The sequence below is a fragment of the Charadrius vociferus genome, unplaced genomic scaffold, assembly GCF_000708025.1.
Source record: "Charadrius vociferus isolate BGI_N301 unplaced genomic scaffold, ASM70802v2 scaffold783, whole genome shotgun sequence".
NCBI classification, from domain to species: domain Eukaryota; kingdom Metazoa; phylum Chordata; class Aves; order Charadriiformes; family Charadriidae; genus Charadrius; species Charadrius vociferus.
This window is the reverse complement of record NW_009647834.1, coordinates 25,938-37,043: the sequence shown is the minus strand read 5'-3', so window position 1 is coordinate 37,043 and position 11,106 is coordinate 25,938. Positions and strand designations below refer to the sequence as shown.

Genomic DNA, 11,106 nt, shown 5'->3' with positions numbered 1-11,106 from the left:
ATGGCGAGTCCTGCGAAGGATAACTATCGAATGAAGAGTTACAAGAACAAAGCCCTAAATCCCGAGGAAATGCGTCGGAGAAGAGAAGAGGAAGGAATTCAGCTGCGCAAACAGAAACGAGAGCAACAGGTAACTGTCATCTTGACTAGCTTGTGTACAGCTTTAACACAGCCAGGATTGTGCTGCTGCCAAACTGGAATCTTCAAGGATCTGTGCATTAAGGTTTGTTGGCAGTCCTCTTATTTTTCCTGTTCTGCGATCTTGGTTTTCTTTTTCTTTGTACTTTGTAGCTCACATCAAGAGCTCTCCAAATGCTTTGCCCTTGGGGAACTAGAGGTTTTTGTTCACAGATCCTTGTTTTTAAGGTTTTTTAATTTTTTTTATTAATTAGTGAATGGGTTTATTTCCTCAAGAAGCAGGAAGAACAAGTGAAAGTATGGGCTGCGTGCATTTCTTAACTCTGAGCTGTGGTTTTTGTGTTTTTTTTTTTTTTTGGCTTGGAGGTCCATGAAAGTAAGAGGTGATTCCCAGGTGATGTATATGGCTCAGACTAAATGTTTGCTCTATGAGTGTGTCATCTACAAGCTGCCTTCTCCCCAGTTTCCCCATCTCGTTAGGTCAAATTCTGCACTTGCCTGTACCAGTGTCTCAGTGACTCGGGCATTTGCATATCTGAGGGCAAGACTTAGCATGTTTTATTATTGGGGTTTGTATGCCAAACTAGTCTTCAGAGTGCAGAGCTGTTATTAATGACTACTTTTCTATTCAGGTTGCGTTTAGTCTAGCTGATGGTATCTTGTTTGAGGAACAAGAACGTCTAGTTATGAAGACTGTTCATCATTGCTTTCTAATAATGACTCCTGTGTTTTGTTCCCTGCTAGCTCTTTAAAAGAAGAAATGTGGAGTTGATCAATGAAGATGCCTCCATGTTTGATAGTCTCCTTGTGGATTCCTACGTTAGCTCCACAACGTGTGGGGTAAGGCGCCTTTCCTTGTTGCAGTTGTGCCTGCGGATAGATTTAATGCTGAGGACTGTATAGAACTGACAAACCTCGATGGTTTTTGTTTTCTCACTTTTGAGACTGTTACTACAGTGAACTGGAAAAGTCTACCAGGAAGTAAATAGTGTGCTGTAATCTCAAACTGTGAATCTTTGGATTACTAGCTAAGCACAAAATTTTGGTAGGCTGTGATGCCCTAAATAACCTTAGTGTGAAATGGAACCATTGTTCTGTCTCCTTTGCAGGAAGGTGTGATCACAAGAGAGATGGTAGAGATGCTTTTCTCAGATGACCCTGATCTACAGCTAGCAACCACTCAGAAATTCAGGAAGCTACTCTCCAAAGGTAAAAATAATTTGTCTTATCCCTACCATAGGATCTGATGTAGCCTTTCTTTTGCAAGCATTTGTGTACATGTATTGCTGTAGCTGCTTAGCAGCTTTGAGCTTGGGCAAAGAAAGTTATAATCTAGGAACTTGATAATCTAGTGTGTTGCTAATGATTTACAGTTCTATGAATTGTACAGAAGGTGATTCTGGACAGTTGTCCTGCCGAGTTCGGTACAGCTTGAAATCATTCAGTGATTCATGCTTGTCATTCCCCTGCATTAGACCTATATACTGTTTTGACACTGCCTTGCTATTTCAGAGCCAAATCCTCCAATAGATGAAGTGATAAACACTCAGGGAGTGGTGGACAGATTTGTTGAATTCCTGAAAAGAAGTGAAAATTGCACGCTACAGGTAAAGGAGATTGTGTTGTGAATTCTTCATGGCATGTAGCTATTCAACCTTCACAGCTTAGCAATGTGAACTCACAGGTGCTATCAGGAAAAAGTGATGTCTTGAACCAAGAAGATGCAGGTTATATGATGTATAGGAGAAGACAAAGGTAGCCTGTAATGCTTAGGTGAAAAAAAGGAAATTATAAATTACTCTAAATCACATTCTTGGAAGAATAATGGCAAAAATAACACAGATGAGCTGCAGCAGAAGAGAATTTGGCCTTCCTGTGTCTGGTATTTCTGCTGGGAGCTAGTGGAGCCATAGAATAAATGTGTAGGAAGAAATTGTGTGAGGAAAAACCTCCATTTTGGAGGCTTTTAAGTACAGGCTAAGAGTCTGTTAGAAATGGGTTAGGTAGTGCTGATCCTGCCGTGGGGCAGAGGCATGGACTAGATGGCTTCTTGAGATTCCTTCTAGCTTGGTAATAACTATAGTTACTTCGCAGGGGTTAAAGATACTTCCATACATGGAATTGGATCCGAGTTGATGACTGCCTTCATCTTTCTTTCTGCTCTCTGGCCCAAGGCCATGTATTGTAGAGGCTTACTTTCAAGAAGAACTGAGTGGAAATCTCTTTTTAAACCAAAGAATGAGTGGTGAAGCAGGGAACTTGCTGCTCAGCTCCACTTGAACTCAAGGCATCTTTGTGGTGTTAGCCAGACGAGAGGGTGGGCTAGAGCTGGCTAGTCTGCACTAGATGTAGAAAAGTTTCTACTCCACGTGTATTTATGCACTGTGTGTCTTCACTTTTCCTGCTGGAAAATTGTTGTGTAGGTGAAATGATGTGGTGTCACTGACGATGATGTCTTCACTTGCTGATCATTTGAGAAGTTGTAGCCTCTGAGAAGGCATTTAGGAGATGTGGCACTCTTTATTGCTCAAGAAAATAAAATTGTTTCCTTTGAGTATTGAGGTGTTCTGTTGTAGTATGCTTTTTCTCTCTCACCAACTTTTTAGTAGAAGTTGAAAGAATTATCACCAAAATCTAATGGCAAATACCTTGCTACATCAAGATAATTTTATTCATACTTTTGTCTTTTTTTTTGCTTGTTTCAGTTTGAAGCAGCGTGGGCACTGACAAATATTGCATCAGGAACTTCCCAACAAACAAAAATAGTAATTGAGGCTGGGGCAGTTCCTATATTTATAGAGCTGTTAAACTCTGACTTTGAGGATGTTCAAGAACAGGTAAGGTTCACTTCTTTCTTTGGGGTTAGGGAGAGAACTGCAGTAGATTGCACACAATAAAAATGCCATATTTAAAATGAGTGACCAGTGTCTAAAAACTGGCTTCAGATTACAAATTGAAGTATCACTTGCCTGGAATTACAGAAAAATGCTTTCTTAGCACACTACCCTTTTCTTCCTCTGTTCAGAAACTGCGTGAATGCTAAAACTGTTGCTGTTTCCTTTCAGGCTGTCTGGGCATTGGGGAACATTGCTGGAGACAGCTCTGTGTGTAGAGATTATGTCCTTAACTGCGCTATTCTTCCTCCCTTATTAATGTGAGTAGCCATGAATACTTGCCAATACAGTTCTTGAAGTCCCATTGTACTACAGCAGAGCAATATTTGAGCTGGGTGAATAGATTCCCTACCAATGTGCCATGATGTTCACTGGGAATCAAACCATTGGTACCAGATAAACTGGCAGTTCAGACAAGTATCTGACAAATAGAGTGGGACTTGGTAGATAACATGCCTTCTCACAAACCTTTACACCGCTCTGAATCTGAAGCGGGTGCTGTTGCAGTGTGCTTGCCTTTCTGAAGTCACAGGGCTTGCTGTTTCACTGTGTGTCCCTCCAGGTGCCTGCTCTTTGTGCTTGTGCTATGGATTTCAGGTGCTTCTCTGAGTGGGCTCCTCTCTGACTGAGGAAAGGGAGCAGGTCTCTGCACACCACCGTGCTCTGCAGCTCCTCAGTGTGGCGCGTACCCACCATAGTCAGAAGTTCTGTCTCAGGGGTGCGCTCTCAAGGACTGTTCACTGCTCTACTTGATCCTGTCCTTGGCAAACTGATGCTTTGTCACAAGCAACTTGGATTGTTGTACTGCTACTTCTGTCAGTCACCTGTCAGTGGTGATTGCTGACTGAAGTCCTCAGGACTCAGTCCTCGCTAGAGTTGAGAGACAGCAGTTTGTGTCAGTTGGTCTCTAGTGAGGACCGTCTGACCTCAGATAGGGGCATGAGCGTCTGCCTGGGCTGAATTTGAACTTGGAACTGCATTCGGCTAACTCACCCTTCCTTCTGCAACTTGCCTAATGTGGGACTTGCCTTCCTGACCCCTGTCACTTGACGTTGTTAGGATTAATAGCTATTTATCCGAAGAAGTAGTTGCATGTCACTTCTCTTGCTTATTGAGAGGCTCAAGTGACAAGCAGCATGGCTTGAGCTACAGCAAGTGGAATAGTGGTTTAAATTCTCTGAAATCATACTAGTTTCCCTTCTTTTGATTCCCTTGCTGGCTTCTACATCAAGGATTGTAATTCATGGTAATTGTCTCTTTTAGGCTCCTTACGAAGTCCACCAGGTTGACGATGACACGAAATGCTGTCTGGGCCTTGTCAAACTTGTGCAGAGGAAAGAGTCCACCACCTGAATTTGATAAGGTGATGAACAAATGTCTTGTTGGCAGACAGGTGATGGGGAGACACCCAGTTAAGATGTTTGTCTGAATTATTTTTGGCTGTTGGACTTCTGTAAGTCATTCTGGGAGGGAACAGGGTGAGGTTCTTCCGGCTGAGGTTGATCTTGCTGTTCAGCAGATTTTTGAGTGCCTGTTTAATTTTCTGCCAACCTTTCTGCCCAGCTGTATTGGCAGCCCATCCACTGGACCCCTCAAGTAAGGGGGAAAGCCCAGGCTTCCCTGGAAGGTAGCATACACTCTGGGCTTCTCTCAACCCTGTTATGAGCTCTGGAAGTTGGAGACTTTGCTCAAGTTGTGACTAAAAACTTGATTCTGAGATCTCTAACTGCTACAAAACAGGATTCTTGTAGTTACATGGGAGCTGTGGTAGCTTTCCTCTTTCCCTTTCCTGGTGTGCTACTGGCACGGACAAAAAGGTTCTACTGGCCTTTCAGGTGTCTCATCCTTCTTTGGTAGAACAGAAATGTTTTAAGACCAATGTGTTTCACCTTTTTAAATGAAAGCTCATGTGTCAGAACTGGGAAACCTGTGGTGAGGGATGAAATCTGAATTGAGTGTGAATGTGAAAACACTTATAAATGATTGAAGTACTCAGAGATGTAACTGTTGATGGTTGCTGCTCCGAATGCTGAGCTATTTAGGATTATTAAGAGTAGGAAATGGAGCAGTGCTCTTACATAAGAAATGTAAGGAGCTTCCAAAGAGCAGCACGCACGGTAGTGCTTGTCTCGGGAGTCTAGACTTGCCCCAAGAGGAAGGGATGTAATTTTAGTTTAACAATAAAGCTGTTGAGGTAACTTTTAGACACTGATTGAGGCATGTGAACAAACAAGGAAGCTGCTGACTTTGGGGAAGGAAACTGTGGACACTTCAAGACTTGTTATCTTGCCAGTCGGCATAGCCACATGGTGTTTGCATGCGAATGTGGTGGTCCTTGACAGAATGTGACTAACCTTCTGGGGTGGTGGCTGTTTTTGCAGGTATCTCCCTGCCTGCCAGTGTTATCCCGATTATTATTCAACAGTGACTCTGACTTGCTGGCAGATGCCTGCTGGGCTCTTTCCTACTTATCAGATGGCCCCAATGAGAAAATTCAAGCAGTTATTGACTCGGGAGTGTGTCGGCGACTGGTGGAGCTGTTAATGTAAGTATTTTGTCTTGCTGCTTCAGCCCAGTGAGACTGGGAAGCGTGTGACTGAGAACAAGTTGGTATCAAAACCCATGAGATCACTCCTACCTCTCGTGGGCGCAGGATCAGGTGGTGGGTACCTTAGCTGACATGGGAGCAGTTGTGGAGGAGGGTTTGAAGCAGGTTGAGAGGTGTAGTTTGCTGGATTTTCTTTCTGAGAGAAGCTGAGTATTTTCTAGTGCTGGAATTCTAGCTAATAGTGTATGCTAGGAAGAACTTGTTAAAGAGGGAGTGGACTGACACTTCTAGTCTGTGAAAAGAGGACTGTGGAGTGTCTTCTGCTCTCAAACCTCAAATAGGCGTATAGAAGCCTAGTTACTAGGCAAATCAAAGATGGCAAGAACAGTGTCTAGCAAAAGTCAGCTTGGCTTTGTTTCTCTGATGTCTATATGGAAACTTGGACAAAAACATTTGCTGTTTGCAGTTTGAATGGGCCTCTTTAGCATCTTCAGAATTGGTAGAACTGCAAGATACTTGCTTCTACATTTGCTGTTTGCAGTTTGAATGGGCTTAGCATCTTCAGAATTAGTAGAACTGCAAGATACTTGCTTCCAAAATTATCCTGAAAAATTCTGGGTGTTCTCATTGGGTTAGCAACACCTTTGTTCAGGAAGGTGATGTAAAAGGTGAGATCTGTAATTAAGCTGAAGATGGAGTTAGGATGTTAAGGATGAAAAACATGTCTGTATCGCAAGTTTGTCTTCAGTCTCTGATTATCCAGTGGCAGTATCGTTAACGTATCATATGTTTCTGTATGCCAGGGGATGGAATTCTAAGTAATGCAGATGAGATACTGGGGAAAGAATCTTCTGAATATCCAGGTGCCTGTGACCTGATCGATTTGGTTTTGTCCTTGCACCATTTTTCCTGCAGGCACAATGACTATAAGGTGGCCTCCCCAGCTTTGCGAGCAGTTGGCAACATCGTGACAGGGGATGACATCCAGACCCAGGTGAGAGGAAACGACTGTCTTGCAGGAACATGCAGGGCCTATATAGCATATTCACTTTGTGAAAAGTGGAAGTATTTAGCTCTGTACCTGATACTGGTGATCTCACTTCTGCTTTCTTTCTCAAAAGGTGATTCTGAACTGCTCAGCTTTGCCTTGTCTCCTTCATTTGTTAAGTAGTCCCAAGGAGTCAATCAGGAAAGAAGCCTGCTGGACTATATCTAACATTACAGCAGGAAACAGAGCACAAATACAGGTACAGTCTTCCCCACACCGCCTGTAACGATCTTAGATTCCAAGCTCAGCGTTGAAGATTTGCAACTTTTTTTTCTTACCTGACACTTAGAGGCTGTTTTTATTCACATCTCTTATTCTGCAGTAATTTGCAAATTTGTTGCTCCCAGCAATCTGCCAAATGAGCTTGCTAATTGTTCCAACAAAGACTGGGCTGAAATGAGTCCCACAGGTTGGATCACTGGAGTAAGAGGAGACGCAGCCCCTACTTCTCCATGCTCAATTAGAGACACCCCTTGGAAAAGCTGGAGCTTGTTGAGTTTTAATTACACTTTTAGTGACCTACATACAAAGGCAGATAAGTGATGAAAGCGTTCATACAGTATTGGTGCAATAATAGGGATTGTCTGCTGTGCTAGTTATGGAATCCAATATCTCGTGTTAACAGGATTTGGCTGAGGAATAAAATGGAGGAATCACTGAAGGGTATAGCTTAGAAAGTTCTTTTTGCATTGGAAAATGGAGGTAGAGGTTTCTTTCAGGTGCTTAATAGCCTTTTAGAAACCATGTTGCCAATTCAAATGCTTCTTACTACTCTCTCTCCTCAGGCAGTCATAGATGCAAACATTTTCCCGGTACTGATAGAAATCTTGCAGAAAGCAGAATTCCGCACGAGGAAAGAGGCAGCATGGGCTATTACAAATGCAACGTCAGGAGGAACTCCCGAACAGATCAGGTACTCCCTGTGGCTCTCGTAGGGGGAACTCTGTCTGCATGCATGGTAGCTTTGTCTTTATGGGAACTGCAAGACAAGTAGCAAGGGAGTAATTTAGAGAACCTCCGAGAGAGTACCTGAGACATAGGCAAAGCTGTAGCTGGATCATATACTGTGCTGTAAATTGTAGCTGCCTTCAGAATAAGGATAAGTGAGTCCACACTACTTCCCCCCCTTCCCCTTTAGATAGCTTAGATGAGGCTAAATGACCAAACTTGATGACAGATTAAATTCCAGTGTGGATGCCCTTTGAAATCCAGGTGCTACTCAAATTGAGTTAGCAGATTTCTTAAAAGGGGGAGTGTATACAAATGCAAATAAGAAGATAAAAATTAACCTTGCAGAACAGTAAAAAATATATTTTAAGGTAACCTCTTGCATTTTAGTTTGAGTCACTTCCCTTGCTCTTTCTAACTGAGCGAAGGTGATGCTTGCTAGATCCTGAACAACAAGTGAATGTTGTTGGTGCTCTCTCTTCAGATACTTGGTAAACTTGGGTTGTATCAAGCCTCTTTGTGACCTGCTGACTGTCATGGACTCCAAGATTGTTCAGGTGGCGTTGAACGGCCTGGAGAACATATTGAGGCTTGGAGAGCAGGAAGCCAACCAGAGTGGGACAGGCATCAACCCGTACTGTAGCCTGATTGAGGAGGCCTATGGTAGGTTGTGGCTGGGGGCCTTGGTGCTACTGACTTTAAGGCTGTAGGATGTATTGAAAGGCATCTGCTGGTTTCGTTCATTGCTTTTCTGCTGCATTAAGGGATTTGGTATATTCCAAACTAGCCAATATTTGTTTCAATAGTCTGTCTTTTTAGACTGTTATGATGGGGCATAGAACAAAATACTTGGAAGTAAAAACTATCATAGTCCTGCTGCAAGCTTCCTAGATCTGGAGGCCAAGCTGGTAATTGTGGCTCTCGCCAACTGGGAGCATTAATCAGAAATAAGCTGAGCTAAGTAAAAAGTGACACTTCTGGGTATGAGATTGCTCTAACTGTACCCTATTGTACGCTGTGGATGTATAGTGGAAATCCAGAGAGACTCAGCTTTTCCCTGGAGTGACTTAATTTGGTGGGTTTTTTTGTCCTGCTCCTAATGCTTTGAGGAACGGTTCCTATTTTGGTCTGAAACTCCCTGTATACTGCCAGTGTCTGATTTGCCCTCTCACTGACTGTTACATTGTGTGTCCTGATTCTCCCAGTAAGAATAATTCTTGAAATTCTTGAGAGTATATTGTGCTTGGATGCTTTCTGGTCAGCAGTGGATTTAATTAGGACAGCTAAAGCTATTGCTGCCCTTCTGCTGGAGGCTACTGGGACGGGCTCTGCTTCCTTCCCCTCCCTACCCCCTGCAAGGACCAAACTGTTCGCAGCCAGTTGTTTTAATTTCACTGAAATCTGGTTTAGTCTCTAGCAGAGAGCTGGGAGCACATCTGCTTTAGCTGCATCAGCGAAGCTACTATTGAAAAGGCGTTAATGCTGCCTGATGCAGATGAAATCCACAAGCAGCTCTGGAAGAGTTAGATTTAGATTTGCGGTTTGTGAACAGCACTGACATCTAACACAGACAAAGCTTTTGTGGTGAATAGGGGCAAGGGTGGAGGATGGATGTGGGGCAGGGTAAATATCAGGATCTCCTTGTTTCATCACATTCCACTTTTTTTCCTCCAAGGTTTGGATAAGATAGAGTTCCTACAGAGCCACGAGAACCAAGAGATCTACCAGAAGGCCTTTGACCTGATTGAGCACTACTTTGGAGTAGAGGATGACTCCACTCTAGCTCCCCAGGTAGATGAGAACCAGCAGCAATTCATCTTCCAGCAACCTGAAGCCCCCATGGAAGGTTTCCAGCTATAATGTGCCTGGGGGGGGAAAATACCACCACAAACTTGCCGGAAAGCAACTGGGAGCAGCTGATCGTCCCATCCCCTTCTCACAAATGGAAGGCTAAACACCCACTCCACCTGTTAGGAAACAATTCTTCCGTCAAACAAGTAGAAACAGTGCTTTGTCCTCACCGAGAGAAGGGGATGTTCTCTTTTTTTTTTTTTTTTTTTTTTCCTTTTTGCTGCTGCATACATGTCTTTAAAGCAGGCATCTGGGTGGAGGAAGGACACTGAGGTAACAGATTGCACCTCTTGGTTTTGTTTTTTTCCTTTGTGGTGATCTCTCCCAACTGTCACTTCTTACCTCGGGTACTTAATTGAGTTTTCAGCATTGGGCTGGGTAAGAACACAAATAGAAAGTAAGCATTCTGACAACAATAATTCTGGAAACCTGGGTTGATCTATTTAATTTTTTTGCACATGTTACTCTTTATTAAAGACTCTAATTTGCCAAGAGCAAAGTTTAGCCCTGGCCTTTCTGCGACCCTCCTTCAGCGGACAGTCCTGTTGAACCTGGGCCAAGTTCCCCTGAAGTATACTGTAAATGGACAGAGAAATGGGAAGTTCTCCCACTCCTGGGAAGATTTGGTTTTGTTTTGTTTTTTTTTTTTCTTGGGGGGAGGCTTCTTCCCTTTGTCTAGATTTTTTTTTTTTTTTTTTTGGGGGGGGGGTTTTTCCCTTTTTCTTAATTTTTTTTTTTTTTTTTTTGGAAGAACTGCTAGTGGTATTTACAAGGAGAAAAAAAAAAAGGCAACAAGACCCCAAAGATGGTAACTCTGAAGAGGGCGGGATGCTTGGGTGGTGTTTGGAAGAGGAAGCACAGCTGCCATTGCACAGGCTTTGTTTGCATTGCTACTGACTGAAGTCACGGAACTGTTGAAATGGTGAAAACCCATCTTCATCTTTACTTGAAATATTATATTTTTTTTTTTCCATGAGAACATGTTTGGAGTTCTGGGTTTTTTTTTTCTGACTTGGGTTGGGGTGGATCACTGTAATGGGTTGGAGGAAGAGGACAGAGCTACACTTGGCAGCAGTGTTGTGTGCGCTGTTAACTTCAGTAGCAACAGGCCTGAGTTTTCAGGTTTACCTCCTGCTCACAGCTGGATCATGTACATTTTACTTCCAAAAAAAAAAATCAAATCTCTGTATTTTTTATATTATATATAGCTAGATATTTGTCTAATTGGGCTTCAGAGAAAAATATATATGAAATTTCTGTAATTTATGTAAATAGAGCACTGTGAGGCAGGCATACCTGGAAACGACGGCCCTCACTCACTCACTGGTTGTCCTGCTGCTTTTCCTCTGTTTACTCACGTACTGTATAAGTGACCATAGAGCTGTCTTAACGCAGAGCTGAGATTTCACTCAACGCAAGCGAACGTGCTGGGCTGCGGAGAACAAAAACCACGTCTGGCCTGGAGGAGGGGGGGGAGCGGTGGACGGGGAGAAGCGAGGCCTGGCGCAGCTCCGCCGGGACGAGTCCTTTCTTGTGAAACGAATAAACGACATCTGTGCCGTGGGTCTGGCTCCGGTCTCTGGGCCTTTGCGGGGCCGCCCTTCCCCGGGGTGGGTGAAAGGGGGGCGGGCTGGGCCGGTGTCTCCTCTCGGGTGGGGGCGGGAGGCTCCGCCGTGCCTC

At 43.6% G+C, this 11,106-nt stretch overlaps 1 protein-coding gene across 1 annotated transcript; it reads left to right on the top strand.

Annotated features, from left to right (window-relative positions):
- KPNA6 (karyopherin alpha 6 (importin alpha 7)) lies at positions 1 to 10,026 on the top strand. The gene is made up of 13 exons (XM_009882754.1): positions 1 to 129; positions 882 to 977; positions 1,247 to 1,346; positions 1,650 to 1,744; positions 2,843 to 2,974; positions 3,203 to 3,291; positions 4,295 to 4,394; positions 5,413 to 5,576; positions 6,495 to 6,573; positions 6,701 to 6,826; positions 7,413 to 7,540; positions 8,060 to 8,238; positions 9,251 to 10,026. Exons 1-13 carry the CDS (start codon positions 1 to 3, stop codon positions 9,433 to 9,435), a joined length of 1,602 nt encoding a protein of 533 aa, XP_009881056.1. The 3' UTR covers positions 9,436 to 10,026.
- The last annotated feature ends 1,080 nt before the right edge of the window (positions 10,027 to 11,106 follow it).

Bases quoted from the DNA above. Each gene is read 5' to 3' on its own strand.
- KPNA6 (XM_009882754.1), top strand. From the start codon at position 1: ATGGCGAGTCCTGCGAAGGATAACTATCGAATGAAGAGTTACAAGAAC. The intron at 1,745-2,842 runs GTAAAGGAGATT...TGCTTGTTTCAG, and splicing joins GTGAAAATTGCACGCTACAG to TTTGAAGCAGCGTGGGCACT. The intron at 3,292-4,294 runs GTGAGTAGCCAT...TGTCTCTTTTAG, and splicing joins ATTCTTCCTCCCTTATTAAT to GCTCCTTACGAAGTCCACCA.